General features: G+C 56.9%; 7 protein-coding genes across 7 annotated transcripts; 4 read left to right on the top strand and 3 right to left on the bottom strand.

Moving 5' to 3' along the window:
- Nucleotides 1-182: 182 nt before the first annotated feature.
- Nucleotides 183-3,107, bottom strand: PHSY_005576 (hypothetical protein; the record flags this gene model as incomplete). The annotated part of the gene is made up of 1 exon (XM_012336185.1): nt 183-3,107. The coding sequence occupies one exon, from the start codon at nt 3,105-3,107 to the stop codon at nt 183-185; it is 2,925 nt and encodes a 974-aa protein (XP_012191575.1).
- Nucleotides 3,108-3,197: 90 nt separating this feature from the next.
- Nucleotides 3,198-6,506, top strand: PHSY_005575 (siderophore transcription factor; the record flags this gene model as incomplete). The annotated part of the gene is made up of 3 exons (XM_012336184.1): nt 3,198-3,331; nt 3,563-3,734; nt 4,353-6,506. 3 exons carry the CDS (start codon nt 3,198-3,200, stop codon nt 6,504-6,506), a joined length of 2,460 nt encoding a protein of 819 aa, XP_012191574.1.
- A 1,183-nt stretch (nt 6,507-7,689) lies between these two features.
- On the top strand, nt 7,690-8,991 carry PHSY_005574 (alcohol dehydrogenase; the record flags this gene model as incomplete). Its single annotated transcript, XM_012336183.1, has 1 exon — nt 7,690-8,991. One exon carries the CDS (start codon nt 7,690-7,692, stop codon nt 8,989-8,991), a length of 1,302 nt encoding a protein of 433 aa, XP_012191573.1.
- A 759-nt stretch (nt 8,992-9,750) lies between these two features.
- Nucleotides 9,751-10,059, top strand: PHSY_005573 (hypothetical protein; the record flags this gene model as incomplete). The annotated part of the gene is made up of 2 exons (XM_012336182.1): nt 9,751-9,867; nt 9,955-10,059. 2 exons carry the CDS (start codon nt 9,751-9,753, stop codon nt 10,057-10,059), a joined length of 222 nt encoding a protein of 73 aa, XP_012191572.1.
- Nucleotides 10,060-10,157: 98 nt separating this feature from the next.
- Nucleotides 10,158-11,730, bottom strand: PHSY_005572 (cytoplasm protein; the record flags this gene model as incomplete). Its single annotated transcript, XM_012336181.1, has 2 exons — nt 10,158-11,463; nt 11,627-11,730. 2 exons carry the CDS (start codon nt 11,728-11,730, stop codon nt 10,158-10,160), a joined length of 1,410 nt encoding a protein of 469 aa, XP_012191571.1.
- Nucleotides 11,731-12,062: 332 nt separating this feature from the next.
- On the top strand, nt 12,063-12,563 carry PHSY_005571 (hypothetical protein; the record flags this gene model as incomplete). The annotated part of the gene is made up of 1 exon (XM_012336180.1): nt 12,063-12,563. One exon carries the CDS (start codon nt 12,063-12,065, stop codon nt 12,561-12,563), a length of 501 nt encoding a protein of 166 aa, XP_012191570.1.
- A 153-nt stretch (nt 12,564-12,716) lies between these two features.
- PHSY_005570 (hypothetical protein) lies at nt 12,717-17,099 on the bottom strand (the record flags this gene model as incomplete). Its single annotated transcript, XM_012336179.1, has 1 exon — nt 12,717-17,099. One exon carries the CDS (start codon nt 17,097-17,099, stop codon nt 12,717-12,719), a length of 4,383 nt encoding a protein of 1,460 aa, XP_012191569.1.
- Nucleotides 17,100-17,604: the final 505 nt, after the last annotated feature.

Below are 17,604 nucleotides of genomic sequence, written 5' to 3'. Positions count from 1 at the left end.
GATTGTCTCATCGTCCTCACGAATCTTGCTCGAATCGACTCAGTTCTTGCTTGGCTTCTGCTACGGACAAGATATTGCGAACAGCTTGCAGCACAGGCGCCACGATTGCGACATGCACACAAGGCAACAGAAGAGAGGTCTGCGAAGAATGCGCTTCAACATTTCGGTGCGGTTTCGACCCATTACACTAGCTGCGGATCTATGCGACCCTGCGACGAGCCTGCCCGATCATCACTCGGGCGCCTGCGGAGCTCGACTAGCGTGTCGTTGATGTACGACGACAAGATATCGTTTTGCGACGAGTGTTGCATCAGCTCCTCTTCCACACCTTCCACTGCGTCCAACAGACGCGTCGCTGCTTCCACTGCCCAAGCCTCGGTGGTTTCGTAGTCCTCCTCCTCGTTGCCCAACGCAGACATGCCGCCTGCCTCAAGTCCATTGGCTGTTACATTGTCACTGCCATTCTCGGGCCGCTTGCTGCGGTCAGACGAGCCAAAATTGGCAGGCAGCGGTAGACCGAACTTTTCGTCGCCTTCACCGCGAATGGCAGCAGCGTCCTCGTCGTCCTCGCTCTGCTCGCGTCGTTTCGATCCAGCCTTTTGCAGCAACGACGCCGCTCGCCTTGCCAGCATACGCAAAATCAAGATGGAGGTATACGCAGGTCCTTGCGGCGATAAGTTTTCCTCGTTGCCGACGGTGGGTGTCCGCGTCACGTCGAGAATGTACGAGCCCGGATTGTCAATGGTGCCGTTCGAAGGGACCGTATTGGCCTTCGCAACATGTCCGTTGACAGCTCCGTTTGCCTGAGCCTTGCTTTGGACCGCAGCCTTTGCCAGCGTGAAGGTGGTCTCGACACCGTCCGAGTCTCGCTTCCCACGCAAAATGCGCGCACCGTTGAGCCTGGCAGTGGTGAGCTGCGCAGCTTCTCCGGTGTGTGCTGCTCCGGAGACAACACGAAGGTCATCGTCGACGATAATCTCTGGACGTTTGCTCGGCTTTGCTGGCACTGCCTCTGTACCGTCCGATTTGATGTGCGTCAGCACGTGGGCAGTTAGTGCTCGCTTTGCATCGACAGCCTCGATTGCAGCGTCAGAGCTCTTCGCGTCAAAGTCGCACCTCCTCCATCGGCAGCGACCATCCGATGCATACTCGGCATGCAGCTTGGCGTGACTTCGTTGCGACTCAAGCGTGTTTGTCTGCGGAGCTGAACATGTCGACCAATGGCAACGGAATGGCTCGAGCAGCTCGGTGTCCCTCTCCTTGACCGTAATGCCTCGAATGACGAAGCGCTGCGGTTTGCCATCCTGCGGTGGCACCACCATTGCTGCGGCATGCGGGAACACCTGGCTGACGGCGCGGATAAGCTCGGCTGCGGGCTGTAGGGGCACGTCGGTCTGCTGCCCGAACTCTTCCTTGTAGGCGGTCCAGAACTCCATCTGAGTGATCTCTTGCGTCTGATCGAGTTGGAAAACCATCTTCATCCACGCGATCCCACGCTCTGGCTCCTTTAGTCCGAGCAGGCTCTGACTTTCTTGCGGCGTCAGCTTCTTGCGCCTGGCGCGCTCTTGAGGTGTTTCATTGGCGATCCTGATCTGAAGCTCACGCCTCTTGCGCATTGTCTCGATGTGACGGCTGGGAATGCTCGAGAGCCATGCGTTTGGCACTCTGAGTGGGACCAGACGCTCCCACATGGTGCGGCCTAGCTGCAGATTGCGACAGAGCAAGCGAACCAGGGCAGCAGTCTTAGCAGTGGCATGGGTGGACTTGGAGGGATACGTCTTTGTGTTGAGGCCGCTTGCCCGTCTCGATGATGGCGATGAGGCTCTGCGCGTCTCTGGGTCAAGTGAAGCGGCAATCTTGATGGCATTGTTGCCGATACAGATCAGCTGGTACAGCAGGTCGAGAGCAGCGTCAAGCAGTTCGGTGTCTTGGGTCAGGGGGAGCAACTCGACGCAGCGATGCAGCAGACCAGGCGATTGTTGTCCGTTGGCCAACGTGACCTCGGTGAAGGCGACCTCGTTGCGCTCGTTAGCTGCCACTGTAGTAAGGCATCGTAGTGACCCCAAAAGCATGGCACGGTCGTTGGACCGAAGCGCCAGGGAGAGCAGGGTCTCAAAGATGTCGTCGCCCAGCAAAGCTGCTTCGTGCTTCGCTCCTTCCGCCTTGTCAGCTGCGTCCCTCTTCCCATTGATGAGGGTGAGCCCTTTTACCGTCGAATCCACAGCGGCAGCTCGTTTTGTGAGAGAGACCCTTGCTGCAAGTGTTTCGAGGATGTCGAGAAAGTAGAGACGCAGCTCTGCAATGCCTTCGACTTCGAACCAACCGTCCTCGTGTTGCGATTCGGATGCAATCTCTGTGTGTTTGCGCGTTTGCATCGCAGTGACTGGCAGCCGCAACACGTCGCGAATCAATCCGAAGATCCCCTTCGTAGAAGCGAGGCTGCGCGCATTGGAACCATGCATAGTGAGATTACGCAGAGACAAGGCTGCCTCGAGTGCCCTGCGCATCAATACGGCATGCGATGCATCGGCGCCATCGTCGGAAGCTGTGCTCGGCACGCTCTTCGACTCCATGTGCATGATCGAAACATACTGGAGTTGCTTGATGTATAGCTGTCGAGAGGTCGACAGTCCCTGATGACCTCCATCGCCAGGAGCGCCGATGCCAACATCTGGACAGTCAACAGGTTGCTCAAAGTAGCAAGCGGCCCACTTGGATGGGTGTTGGCCTGTGAGAGCGGCGTGTATCCTTCTGACGTACGAAAGCAAGGCCTCTGTCAAGCCTGGTACGCTGTCGAGCGTGAAATCGCGAGCCGCCTGGTCGCGATGGCCGGACGTGAGCGACGTGAGACGCGACAAGGCCCAGTCAATCTGCGAGGGGAGTCCAGATTTGAGTGAGAGCAGAATGCGGTTGCTTGGGCCCGGTAGTAGGTAGGGGGCCTCGAAGCCATCACCAACCATCTTGAAGCGCTTGAAAGGCGCGGAAGCATCGCTAGACGTATGCGGCAATCTGGTTGAGCTGGGATGATGTTGGAGCATGGAAGACGGGGTGTGCGGCTTGCCGGGCGTGGACTGTGGACGATGTGTCAAGGATGGCATCGGATGCATATGTCGAGCGTGTGATGGCAGGGAAGCGATGGGTCTGGATTGGTTCTGCGTTAGGTGGAAAGGTTGCTGTTGCTGTTGTGGGAATGCGGGATGCTGGTGGGGCTGCTGTGCGTAAGGTACCAGCGGCAAGCCTGGGCCCATCTGCTGCGTCTGTGGTGGAATGTAGGGGAGGTTCTGGCTGCGAATTACGCCAGGACTAGCAGCGCTAAACGCCGCACCCGCAGGTGAGGCGTGCTGTGGATACGACGACATGAGATGGGAGTTCGGTAGGGCGGACAGGTCGATGCTACGATTTCAGAGATGAAATGTGGGATCCTGACTTGAATGAGCTGCCGTCGACGCCTGTCTCATCGATTGCAGTGTCGTCTGTATCCTCTACAAGCGGAGCTTTGTGACCGCCGTCGAAGTTTCCGCTGACACCGGCGTGATGCCGTTCACGGTTGCGATGTGATTAGCAAAAGACAAGGGCAGGACCGTACGTTGCGGGAGGCCCGGGGGCTCGGGCCTTCAATAGAGGAGAGGAACAGAGTGACGTCTGGCAGAGGATTGCTGTTCGAAGAGTCGGAGACGGATCCGATCGGTGTGAATGATCGTCCTGCTGCCGACAGTCGTCTGAAAGAGGGTAAGGTCAGTGTGCGAGCTCGCAAGATTCAGCAGACGAGCCAAGATGGCTAAGCGCAGCTGCGAACAAAGTCTTACGTGAGCTCGAACAGCCGCAAGACGAGATGAGGTCGGAAGAGGGGAGGAACGTAGACAGCGGGAGAGGATGAACTTGTCGAAGTATAGGAAGTTGACTTTGAATTGAAGCGATTGTAGATCGACGCGAAGCGGAAATGCCATCCTCGCTTGGACAAGGCACACACGAACAGCGTTGGCTCTCTTTCCTTCTCGTTCTTCGTGTCGTGATTCACCCGCTATTTGGGTGGGTGGAAAAAAAAGTAACATGTAGGCGTAACATTCGAAAACATTCTTCTTTCGGTCATGGCGCAGTCAAGGGTCCTCCTCGCCTTGTTTGATGCAGCGTGCAGCAGTAGCAGCTGAGTTTCACTTTTCTTTTCGGCATTCATTCCGTCGATCAACGGCGATTCCGACACACCGACCCTCTCTCATGCACTTCACCACTTCTTGACGCTCATCCTGTTTTTCGCAAGCTCAAAGGGCAGGTTGAGAGGACGAGGTTGCAGGGAAGGTCGCCATGAATTGATCTCCAACTGTCTCGACTGCGCCGGCGGCTTGCTCCAACAGGATCCTACGGCGTACGGCGTCATGTCGCAAGTTTGTCCCGAGTGTGGATCGAACGACACCATACATTTCCTCACCGAAGTTGGCCACCAGGTGTGCTCGAATTGCGCCACCGTCTTCCAAGATCTCCAACTATACCAGCCCACCGATGTGCACGACGTAGCCTACGCACTCGGCGCTCCGCAGCAGCAGCGCGCCTCTTCCTCCTTCTCTCTTGCACCACTCGGTCCAGATGGAAAGCCTTTTTGGCCCGGCGACCGCGAGCACCAGCGTCATCTCAGCGAGCTTCGGCATAAACCCGAAGTGGATGCTCGTATACGAGGAACGCTCCGTCGTCTTGGCCATCCGGGCCTCTTCCAACAGGTCGAATTCCTTTTCCAACGTGCACGAGACGAGTCATGGAAGCCTGCAGCAGATCGACATACCAACGACATCGCGGGTCGAGGCGATTCAGCCACCGATCATGATGCTACATCATCTCCGCCGTCCGATTCGATGCCTCCGAGGTCCGTACCTCCTCGCGTCAGGTGGGGAACCAGCTCTTTGCTCCTGGCAGCCGCCTGCTGCTACGTAGTCCTACGGCGGCAAGGCGTCCACACCGACTTGGGCAGTGTGTCGGATGCGGCACAACTACCCTATCCGAAAGTTCGTCTTGCCTTCAAACGCCTCCGTCTACTCGTCAAGGGCGCCGTCCAAAACATCAGACTCGCCGACCCCGATGCGTTTGTGCGTCGCATCGTCGCCTTCTTCTGCTGTCACTTGATACACACCAACTCCTCGCCTCTCAGCTCTAGTGTGAGGGACTTTCTGCAGCCATTCCGAGGTGCACTTCCGGACGCTGACGGACTTTTGAAGCTAGACCCTGCCCGTATCTTTCACAAGACGCCATTCGAGGCTGTCGAGTCAACCGCCCTTGATCTTTGCACGTTTTGGTGGCCCAATCGACATCCTTCCGCATCTGGGCAGCTGGCTGCGTTTGCCGCAGTCGTCCTCGCTTTCGAAGCGCATCTCAAAGCACTAGCACCCATCTGGGACATGTTTCGCTGCACTTACGCCGCACTCGATTTCGACCCCAGATCGCTTTCATCGCCGGATTCCGTGTTCACCTCATCGGTCGATGGCGATGCCGTCTTCAGCAGGAACGCAAAGGAATGTTACAAGGAGATTTGCGCAGCAATCAGGACGGAAGTGGCAAAAATTCCCTGGCTTTCGGACGCAGCGCCCATTTCCCAAAAGCGACGCTCGAAGCTCCGCTCGGGACGACAGAATGCTGAAGGTATGTCGGATCTGGCTCGGCTCGATGTCGTCATCCATGCTCTCGACGTTCTCGATGTGCGTCGTGGATTGTCTTCCAAGGGGGTCCCGCATGACCAGGGACCGACACCCCAAGCACGCTCGGACAAAAAGGAGGCAGATCGACGTACATCGGCTCACCACGGCCAAGAGACACATGTCCAAGACAGTCCTGAGCGCGAGCTGGACGACGACGAATTGGTCTGCTTTCTCTCGACTTCACCCAGGATCTCTGCTTCGGCGATGCGTCCAGCACTATCCGCCGGTGAGCCCTATTCGTCGACAGAAGACGCCGGTGACGAAGTCGAAGTCTGGCCCCTTGTCCAACAACGCCTCGAAGCCGCTGGTGCTCTCCATCAGCGCGATGTCGATCCCGAATCCAAATCATGTTGTCATCCCATCGATCTGCTCACGGACGAGCAGGTGGATGACCTGCTGTTTGACAGCAACGAGCTGTCATCCTTCTTTCGTACCGATGCTGCCGAACGAGCTGTCTTTGAACGGACCAAGGTGGCTGCCGGTGATTGGCCGAGTCAATCGAAACAAGAGCGTGACGCCGAATTCGCGACCTTGGCGCGCAGCCTCGACACGAAGTCGCTGCCACCTGCAAAGTCGAAGGCAGAGCGCAACAATTCGACTCCGCCGTCGAGCCCCGCTGCAGCGCCAGAGGGTGACACCACTCGCAAACGAGCTGCCGAAGCTCTCGAGCCGGCGGTGGTGGCGGCGGCGCCGTCGGATTCACAACGTAAGCCACGGAATCCGTTGCAATCAACCTCATCGTCGCGACCCACCAAACGCGTCAAAGCGCCGCTGCCAGAGGTCTCCCTTCGCGCACAGGAGGAAGAGTCGGATTGGAGCGATTGAAGGAGCGATTATCATAGAACGAGAACGATGCCGGATTTGCTGTACACTAGATTCTTTCCAGGTGCCAGCGATGGCCTTTGGACTATGACTCAAACGATACCCATATTTCTTTGACACCCCTTTGCGCTTCCGTGTTGGCTGCTGCACGTCGCTGTTATGAGGCAAGTCCGATGCTGACAGGGAAAGGTCACAAGAAGAGGGCAAAAATGGAAGTCAGATGGCTCGAGCGCAAGAGACAGAGCAACCGCTGCAAGCTGTTCAGTCGGTTCAACTGTAATTCCGGTGCCACATTTTCCGCTGATCATTTTCTGCATAGCTTTTCCTCAGTTTAGCACATACGCTGACACTTTATTGCCTTCCACCCTGTCATTGCGGCAAAGGGATGTAGAGCACACACGACATCGTGAGGCAACCGACGAGACGACTGTTGCTCGTTCCGAGCCGGAGATGTTGATACGACACACGGGCCAACGCAATCGAAGCTCAAAGTTCGGTTGCCTTCCGAGCACTATGGAGCTGTCAAAGTGTGGCTGAGTCACATTCTCGCTTGCAACACATGGTCAGTCACATTCGTGCGCCTCGTTTTTCGAAGATGATGCTCTTTAGCCTTGTGTGTTACCCGAACTGGGCTCAACTATAGTACATCCTCTCTCTTCGGCGAAACACTCTTCCTCAGTTGCACTCGAGGCTTCGGAAGGCACGTCGGCTGCACGGGAAAGATGCCGGACGACAGCCCTCCGTGCTAATTGACATTCTTTGCCTTGCCCTTACGCTCGTCATCCACAATGTACATTCAGCACCTAATAGTGTCATGGCGCCGCTCGACTTTGGCGCTCAGCATCGCAGAGCGACCGTGACTAATCTTCATCCGATGTCGTGTGCCAGTCGCCTCCGTCCTTGTTCAGCTTCAACCCGCGAGCATGCTCTCGGAACGGGTCTGGACTGGCAGGTCAGGTCCGACAGCACTTGCTGGCTTCTCGTTGAGAGATTCAAGTCAAGACACCGCTCCAGTGCTCGCTTTTCCTACCAAGTGGCGATGGCTGAGACGCTATACTGCAGACCGGCTGAGTACATATAAGGATGAAGACGTCTCATTGGCCAACAGCCAAACGACTCTTTGCTGCTTCCTTCCTCTCCCACTTACTTGATATCACAGCCCCTTCCAAGTGAGAGTATCAGCATCATGTCCGGAGAACTTCCCACTGCGACGTCGACGACCTACAAGCCTGGCGAGGGCAGCATGCTGGCGCTCACCTTCCAGGGCACCAAAGACGTTCAGCTGTCGGAGGTGGCCAGACCCACCGTCACCGACCCTACCGACATCGTCATTCGCAACACGGCCGTCACCGTTTGTGGAAGCGACCTGCACCTCTATCACAACGTCATTCCCAACCTGAAGAAAGGCGACATTCTCGGCCACGAGGGCACGGGCATTGTCGAGCAGGTTGGCGCATCGGTCACTAAGTTCAAGCCAGGCGACCGTGTAGTTGCCGCTTTCAACATCGCCTGCGGATCGTGCCGCTACTGCAAGGAGAAGCTGTTCACCATGTGCGATCGCACCAACAGCAGCGCTCAGATGGAGCAGCTCTACGGCCAGAAGCTTGGTGGCGTCCTCGGCTACTCGCATCTGCTCGGTGGCTACGCCGGCACCCAAGCCGAATACTTCCGTGTGCCGTTTGGCGATGTCAACTGCTTCCACGTGCCCGAGACGGTGTCGGATGAGAAAGCCATCATGATGGCCGATATCACGCTCACCGCTTACCACACTGTTGTCGACATCGACTTCAAGGAGGGCGAGACGGCAGCCATCTGGGGCGCCGGACCTATTGGTCAGCTCGTCGCCCAATGGCTTGTCAGGGTCTTCCATGCCAAACAGGTGATCCTCATCGACAATGTAGCTGCTCGTCTGCAATGGGCCAAAGACAAGCTCGGCAACATCTCTACCATTAATTTTGACGTAACCCCCGACGTGGTGGCCGAGATCCTGAAGAAGTGTCCGGGCGGTGTCGACGTCTCCTTCGACACAGCTGGCGCCCGCTACGCCAAGTCACTCGCGCACAAGGCGATGCAGATGGTTGGCGCCGAGACCGACACATCGGAGAACCTCAACGAAGCCATCCGGGCTACGCGCAAGTTTGGCCGTATCTCTGTCATCGCCGACTACGTGGGACAGTGCAACGCATTTGAGATTGGTGCGCTGATGGAGAAGGGCATCATGCTCAAGGGCAACGGTCAGGCACCTGTGCAAGCGTACATGGAGCAGGTGTTCAAGGACTACGTCGTACCTGGCAAGTTTGACCCGACCTTGGTTCTGACGCACCGCTTCAAGCTGGAGGATATCCCCAAGGTGTACAAGGCCTTTGACGAGAAGCGCACCGACGACAGCAAGGGCGGCATCCCGATCATCAAGACGTTCATCGAGACGAAGGCGTCCAAGCCCAAGGCTCCTGGAACGCCCGCTCTCAGCTCCGTCCCTGGCTTCTGATGAGCAGTGGTCGATTGCTTACCGCTGGGTTCTGGTAAGTTTCTGTCGTCGTCTTGTTCTCGTTCCGGTCCTTCTTCGAGAAACATCCACTTCGCATCGCATTCCACATCATGTTCAGTCTCTTGTTCTCTCTCCAAGGTTTTTCGTGGTTCCGTCAGCCCGCAATCGAATTGTGATCGTTCATCTGCCTTGTGTTGAGTGTTGAATTCGACTGTCGAGGCGAGTTTGAGCTGATGTATAGATGAAATCACCTCGCTTTTCGGGACGGCTGACTGAAGCTGCGTTAGTGCAAAGAAGGAGGCAAGGGTCCTGTCGGTTTGCGCGCGTCAACAGATGTCATGCGTCTGAGTGGAGGATCACTCATCTTACACTCATCTGATCTCGGCGAATTTCCTTGTGGAATAAGCCACACCCTCGAATCGCTTCGGAAAGGACTGCGATGTCTTTCCTGGGTCTCGCAGCAAGTGATTGTGACGTGCTTCTGCTCGTGTGACGTTTTCCCACAGACCTGAGGCGAAAGTTCTTCCGACAAGCTGACGTGCGCAAGATCCCTTCAGCTCGCAATGGCTGGGAGTTTTGCAGGCGATCCTATATATACCACCCGTGGTCCATCTCTGTTGCAACAACATCTTTCCTGCAAAACTTGTCAGCCCATCTCAAATTTTAACCATGTCGGACGCCATTTCAAACGCACAAACATCCACCGGACCTCAACAGGAAGTCGCAGGCACGCTGCCCAACAATTACTCTCTAGCCGGCATGAAGGCGGACTACAAGGTGCCGCTCGACACGGTTCCCAACCCAGAGGCTGGACGCGACGACGTCAACACCGGCGGTCGCGGTGGAGATGTGCTCCGACAGGAAACTCAGGCACATGTAAGTTTTTCATCTTGCAGAAGAGCTTGTGTTCGCCAAAAGTAGAAAGCTGACACGATCCGACTGTGTTCTTTCAACGACCAACAGGACATCGACTTGCCTCCCAACAAGCCTCACCTGCACCCGAGCGCTAACGAGTCGCACAAGCAGGTCCACTCCAGCACCAAGGGTCCCGATAAGCCTGATGTATGATGCTTCGCAACTCAGCATAAGAAATCAAACTTTTGGAGTAAAGCAGCAAATGTTTTAAACCCCTCTTGCGACGAACTGCGTCTAGATTGTACCACCTCCTACAACCTCCACCTGGTCCCTACCTCCAACCCATCCTGCAATTCCTTCAACTTGAGCTCCTCGAACCGCTTGACATCCAACCCCTTCCCTTCCCTATCCACCTCCATAAAGTTGGGCCTTAATCTAGTGACACTGACATACCCATTCAAGATGGCCCAAACGTCGGTCCCCTCTGGCAGACTCTTGGGACCCAACAAGCTGGCCATGTTGGGAGCAAAGTGGAGCACATTCTGCGGTTTTGGCGCTGTGGCAGGTTGCGGCGCTGGAGGAGCCGGGTACGTTGCCGTCGATTCGGCTGCGAACAGCGGACCGTATCGGTTCTCCCAGATCCTCGTCCACACGACTTCGGGTTGAGAGATAGTCTCGCACAGCGGAACGTTGATGCTGTAGCACCTTACGTCTGCTTCCTGAGACCAGTTTGTGTAGAGACGCTGGATCAACGAGGCGGTGAACCTGTTCGCTGTGGAAGCGACGGTTCGAAGTTGGGCAGGTTCCAATCCCGGACCACGAGCCTTGGATCGATCCGCGAAAGTGGGTGGGTTGGCGGTAAAGTGTCCAAACGATACTGCGATGCTGCGAACCCCCGCGAGAGCTGCCGCCATAGCTGCACCCAGCGTCCCGGAGGACATGGCGAACGCCGTTCCTGTGTTCCTACCGAAGTTGGGTCCGGAAACGACCAGGTTGAAGGGAGTGGTGGTGCTGGCGGGTGCCTCTCGTTCAGCAGCTGTTTCGCCGAAGAATGCGTTCTGGTTGAACAGACCAGAGTTGGATGCTGTGGTGGGTGAGCCGTCGATGAGGATCCATTCGGCGATCTCGCCACGTTCGCGGTTGATTGGTCGACGGGTGGCCGACCACGATTCGGAGGTGCCGGCGTGTTTGCCGTCGAAGTTGTCTTTGATCGGGTAGTAATACCAGTATGCTACGGGGCCTTGCAGCGAGAACTGCATCGATCCCCACGACTTTTGGAAGGAGGGTAGCACTACGGTCACATCCCAACCAAGAGCCGTGAGCTCCTCATACAACCCCAATACGTGGGGCGAGGATGTCGAGGGTGGACCGTCGTCGTTGACGAGAAGCACCTTGACCCTCGCGTTTGCCATCTTGTGCGAGCTCGATAGGTTCGTGAATGCGGTCGAAGGGGTATCAGTGTCGGAAAGTTCTTGTCCGATGTAGAGACCTGACACTGGCGATGGGTGGTAACGCCGTTGCTGTTCTCGATACAAAAGTACAGACACGACGAAGACAAGGATGGAAGTGAAGAGTGTATGCAGCGAGAGGGTACGCAGATGCAGCATCAAACACAGGCTGCGAATTCAGAAGGTCGAGTCAGTTGTGGCTGTCGAGAGAACGTTGATCAACGGCAGCAAGGAGTCTCTGTGCTCCGTGCTCTGTGCTCTCGTCGGTCTTTGAGAATCGCCGTCCGACCGATGTTGCTCGTGCGACTGCCTCGGAGGAGCCGAAGAATTACCCGCAATTTTTGGAGTTGGCAAGTGTGAGATCGATGCTTGCTTGTGGAGGGATTTTTTGGTTCATTGCACGCAGCTTTGCATCATCATCGTCGACGTCTTCCATCTCTCAACCTTCATCTCAGACATCGCTCATCCTGCCAGAATCACCACCTGTGTCCACTTTGGCACTCACACGCAGATCAGCACGCATCATCCTCTCCACTCTCTCTGCGCACTCGCGTTATCGTCAGCATCACTTCTCCAAACAGCTACGAACTGCGACCTCTCCCTCCTTCCCCCTCCCGCCCATCGCGCACTATGGCGCCCTCCACCTACTCCGCCTCCCCCGTCCCTCACCACACCCCCATCCACCCACGCGCCCCTACCGCCAACCTCGTCTCCATTAAAGTCCTCGTCTCGCTCATCGGTCAAGTCCTCATCTGCGGCGCGTTCCAAATGTGGGCCTTCTACTACGTCCGTGCTCAACCCTGGTACACCCCACCCGTCATCGATCCCGATGCCGAACTCAACTCCTCCAACCCCGAAAACTCGGCCGTCTTCCTCGTCTCCTCCTTTCAATACACCATCGGGTGTCTCGTATACACCACCGGATATCCTTATCGAAAGAACCCGATCACGAACGTTTGGCTCATGGCTAGCGTAACCCTCCTCCTCGGGTTCAGCCTGTACGCCTTGTTCACACCAGAAGGTTTCGTCGCAGATATCTTGGGCTTGGTCAAGTTCCCCAGAAGCTTCCACGTGGCGCTCTTCGTGGCGGTGGTGATCAACACGCTGTTGAGCTTCGCCTTCGAAAGCTTCCTCGCAAAGTACGTCGTAAAGTCGGTCAAAGGGTTGCAGCGCGTGATGAGGAGATCAAGACGTGGAAAGGGCAGAAAGCATGGCAACAAGACCTACAAGGCGGTAGAACGAAGCATGCAGCACGATGGAGACGCTTGACCTGCTATGCTTCCCTGTTTCTCAAACTTGTACTTTTATTCACGTCTCAGATCGCACTTTCATCGCACGCATCGCACACACACACACACACACACACGAAATTCCTGCCTGCAGTCTTCTATGGATCGTTAGCATTGTCGACCATTCCCTACTCTACGGCGGTCCAGTCCTAGCCGAGAACACGCTCAACAACAGCGCCGAGAAGTCCGCCAACATGAATTGTCCATCCGACAGCGAGCTGCCGATCGAATACATGAGCAACACCGACGAGAACTGGATCAGCGACGTCAAGCAGATGTAGCTGAAGCAGTTGAACGACGTCACCAGCGCCGCACGTCCTTCGGCGATCGTATCGAGCACGCATGAGATGTCGCCTCGGTTCGATGTGAACGGCGCCGCAACCGACGCCTCCGCTTCCGAGAGCGAGATGCCGATATCGGCCGCCTTGAGCGCACCGCAGTCGTTGGCACCATCACCGCAGAACCCTACGCAGTAGTTGAGCGCTTGCAGTCGCTCCACCAGCTCGTGCTTCTCGTCCGGCGACATTCGTGCAAAGATGGTTCCTTTGATGAGCATCCTCCTCACCGTCTCGATGGGCGCAAAGTCGATCATCCACCTGAACACGTCGCCCGTCAAGGCCAGCTGATAGTCCTGGAAGTCGAACTCCTCCAGATCCAGCACGTGCGGGTCCACCTCCCTGGGCTGCAGATTGTAAGCATCCAGCTTGATCCGATCATCGTCGACGCTCGACCAATCGATCACCGCCCTCGGGCTCCTCTGATCGCCCTCGACAAACGTCGGCATGAACACGTGCGCCGACTGACCCACCATGCCGCACTCCCTCGCCACACTGATGGCCGTCCTCGGATTGTCACCCGTCACCATCTTGGTCACGATGTTGGCGTTCCTGAGCACCTCGATCGCGGGCGCACTGCCTTCCTTCAGCTTGTTCTCGAAGATGATCAGACCGAGGAATCGCAGCCCGCTCTCGGCTTGCTCTCGACGCATGCGTTGTGCTTTGATCCAGCTCATCCCCGCCATCGACTTGCCCGCGCATGCGATGACACGGTAGCCGTGCTTGGTGTAGTACGAGAGCAGATCATCGTAGTCCGCGGGGAAGGTGTCCTTGTCGCAGATGTCAGCCATCACTTCCGGTGCACCTTTCACAAACACTTCCATCGACTGCGACTTGAGACGTTTGACGATGACCGACATTCGACGCAGCGAGCTGACAAACTCGAACGTGCGCAGCACTCCTAGCTCCAGGAAGTGTGCGTGGCGGCCTGATTTGATGGCATCTTCCACCTCGAAGGCTTGGCCGCCCGGTGGACGCACAACGGTCTGAACCAGCGCAGGCGGTCGTTCCGTTAGCTTCGACTTGCCGTTCTTGGCGGTTCCGGATTTGGTGGTGGCTTTGGCCGAGCGATCTTTGCCCTCGTCCAAGGTCCAACCGGTGTACTCGAACATCTTGACGTCGAGCGGGTCGCCGATCACCTCTCCATCGACGACCTTGAGCGAGTGACAGGTTGCCATAGCATACAGCAGAGGCATCTTTCGCGCGTCTGCATCCGTCTTGGCACCGGCGCCGACCGGCATCTCCTCGACCGTCTCGTGCAGCTCGCTGAATCTGCCGGCTTTGAGATCGATGGTACGCGTACCAAGCACGTCCAGACCCTCGGCGGTGAGCGTACCGGTCTTGTCAAAGGCAAAGACATCGACCTTGCCACCGATGATGACGCGGTTGGGCGAAATGCAGAAGATACCGACTTTGCGCAGACGATTGATGGCAAACGAGATACCGATCGACATCGTAGCTGGAAGGGCGGGAGGGACCACGACCGTGATCAGGTCGAGCGCACGGATGACAATGATGTGCCAAGCAATGCCGATCTTGACAAAGTTGACAGCAGCAAAGGTGAAACCAATACCCGCAATCATAGCGAGGAAGCCGATGAAGCGGAAAGAGTCGCGATAGAACTTGAATCCCATGGGCTTGGGGAACAGCATGCTGCGCACCAGGGCACCTTTGGTGGTGTTGAATCCGGTGCGAACCACCATCGCCTTGGCGCCAGCCTCGTTCTTGTCAGTGGACCCGCTTCCACGGATACGGATGATGCGTGTGCCAGAGAAGAGGAAGTGTTTGGCAAGATCCGCAGTCACTTCGGTGCCAGCTGCGTGAAGACCCGCCATGCTGGTCGTGGTCAGCGGCACCTTGCTGACAGGGACACTTTCACCTGTAAGCATGCTCTCGTTGACGATGGCGTCGCCACTCAGCAGGACACTATCAGCGGGGAAGAGCAGCAGGCCGGGTTCGGCTACGTCGTAGACATCACCGGGGACCAGATCGTTCGAATCGAGCACCTGCCACTTGCCTTCGCGCAGTACGCGGACGTCGCACGAGAAGCGACTCATCTCGCGCATGCGGTTGACCGTCTGACGCGTCTCGAGGAGTGTGGTGAAGATCGAGACGAGCGAAATGACGGCGATGCAAAAGGCGTAGTAGTAGTAGTTGTCGAAGGACCAGAGGATGATCGAGACGATCTGGAACATGTAGAATGGATGAAGCACCTCGTCGACCAACAACTGCCACGTGGACTTGGCCTGGATCTCGATGGCATTCTTACCAAAGACGGTCGTGCGATCCTTCTCTGCGTCGAAGCTGATGCCGTTGTTGATGGCGGCGAGCGAGGTCCACAGTGGGTCCCGCCAGTCCTTGATCATGCGGAGGCGGCCAGAGGGCGGATGCAGTGCGTACCGGGTATAACGATGGTCGAAAAAGGTGAGGTCCATGAGCTGCTCGGTCTGAACACCGGAGAGCATGGCGAGACCGCCAGTAGTAGTAGACGTGTCAGCTCCGTGGCTGGTGCCGTTGACGCCATTTGAAGGTGTGCCGCCGTTGACGATGCTGCTCTTTGCCGAGGTGTTCTTTGAAGGTGCGCTGCTCTTGCTGACAAGCTCAGGAGGCAGGTTCATGGTGGGCATGGATTGTGCTTCAGCTTGAGTAGCAGGTGGCTCACGCGAAGAGTGCGGGAAGACCGTGGCGAGAGGGCGGGCGAATGGAATGGTGGTGCATCTCTCCTTGTGAAGATCTCCCCACTGATTCTCGATCATGACGAATTCGGCCTTTTCGAATTCGACCTCTTTGCAGACGTACCTGAGTCGGAAACGAGGCAGCCATCGACCGATAAGGTAGACGATGCCTAGCGTGAGGCAACAGACGATCGAATAGATAATCTGGTTACCGACGAGCGTCTTGTAGCCAGTGAAGCGAATGAGAGTATCCTCTTCGGTCAGATAGACTTGCTGCCTGCTCCTCGAGGCTTTGTCGAGGTAGCTCATCTCCTCCTTTGCTTGGGCACTGCTGCTCGCGGCTGTTCGACCGCGTGACTGCGCGCTGGCGCCGAGATCGCCCTCGGAGCGGCCGAATCCATTGGCTTCTCCTTCTTCAAGATCGCGACCGGCGAGCTCAGCGTCCAGGTCATCCTCGGGCGGATGATCAGTGGAAAAGCGCGTGTCTCCAAAGACGGGGTCGACTGCACCGCTGAGTGTACCGAAAGCTGAAGGAAGGATGCCGTTGCGGTTGGACGCATCGTCGTCGGAAGAATGGTATGAATCGTCGTCGTCGTCTTCGTCGTCAAAGCCGTAGTCGTCGTCGCTCCAGCCTCTGCTGTTGTCGTAATCCTCGTCTTCGTCTTCGTCATCGCGGCCTGCATCTGACCTGCCGGTGCGGGTTGAGATGACCGAGCCTGACGATCGTCGACGGGAGAGAAGAGGTCGAGAAGATGATCGGCGGCTTCGAGCATCATCGTTATCATCGTCAGCCCGGTCGCCACGGATGGAGGCGAGAATGGAGCCGAGCATACCTTTGGGCTGACTGGACCCCGTGAGGTCGGCATCTTCAGGAACGCGCTTCCTGCGACCAAAGTGGTACGTGCTGCCGCTGCGTTGACTGGCTGGCTTGCGGCGACCAGCAACCGAGTCTGGAGAGACACTTCTCTCACTCGAGATAGTGACAGCCTCGCTCTGTTCGCTCTGCGCAGATGCACTCGAAAGCTTGCGGGTGCGACGTGGTGAACGGCCCTCCAACGAGATGCGGCGGCGAGAACTGCGAGAGGTCCTACGGCCTAGCTCCGGCCTGGCCATCTCGTGGCGCATACTGCTCACCGAACTCGGAACAGCACCGGCACCGGGACCATCGAAGATGCTTCCGCCCTCATCGTAACTGCCGACCTGGCTATCCCGCCGACGCCTTCGACCGATCTCGACGGCGCCTCCGGAGGCTTCATCGGTGCCGGCGTCGAGTTCAGCTTGCTGCTGCGATTTTGCCCACTCGATGGCTTCACGAGCTTCCTGATCGTCAAAGTAGGGTGAAGAGGCAAAGTCGGCTACACGTGAGTCATCGGTAGTTGCTTCTGCGTCGATCTTCTTCGATGGCATCTGAAAGGGAGCCTGGTACTCGTCGGCAGCGACCTCGAAATGCTGCTTGGACTTGGATGAGCTCTGGCCATTGCGGCGTGAGCGGTCTGGTTCCGTCATGGTGACTGTGCGCAGGTGACGGCTGTGCCTCGGTAGAGAGCCGATGGCTGAGTCGAGAGTGATGATCAAGTCGGGATGGCGGACGAAGATGGAAAAGAAGACGGCAGGGAAGAGCGATTGCACCCAGATCCGAATAGAAGTGACACGCGAGCCTGCGCTCTATCGGCAGCTCCGTACTCGATCCCTGTGATTTCAACACGAGGCAGCACAGTGACGGAGTCGAACCAAGCATTTTCGTCGACGAAAATGGCAGGCATCTCGCGAGTCTGCTGGGCGTGGGCGGATTTTCGCGCTGAGCAGCACCTCCACTAGTTTTCGCATGCAAGACTTGGGTCTCGATCCAACCGCGACGGTAGCTCATATCGGCGTGACCGAAGGGTAGAAATCGATAGGTGTTCATCCTGGAAGCTTCGAAGCAGACAGACCTCAGACTCTCGAAAGGTAACGATCAACACTGAGATAAACCTCGACCTGAAAGATTGATGGGTATCTACAGAGCGAGTCG

The sequence above is a fragment of the Pseudozyma hubeiensis genome (genome assembly GCF_000403515.1).
Source record: "Pseudozyma hubeiensis SY62 DNA, scaffold: PHS51, whole genome shotgun sequence".
NCBI lineage: Eukaryota > Fungi > Basidiomycota > Ustilaginomycetes > Ustilaginales > Ustilaginaceae > Pseudozyma > Pseudozyma hubeiensis.
Note: the sequence above shows the minus strand (reverse complement) of the source record. Positions and strands in the feature narration are given on the sequence as shown.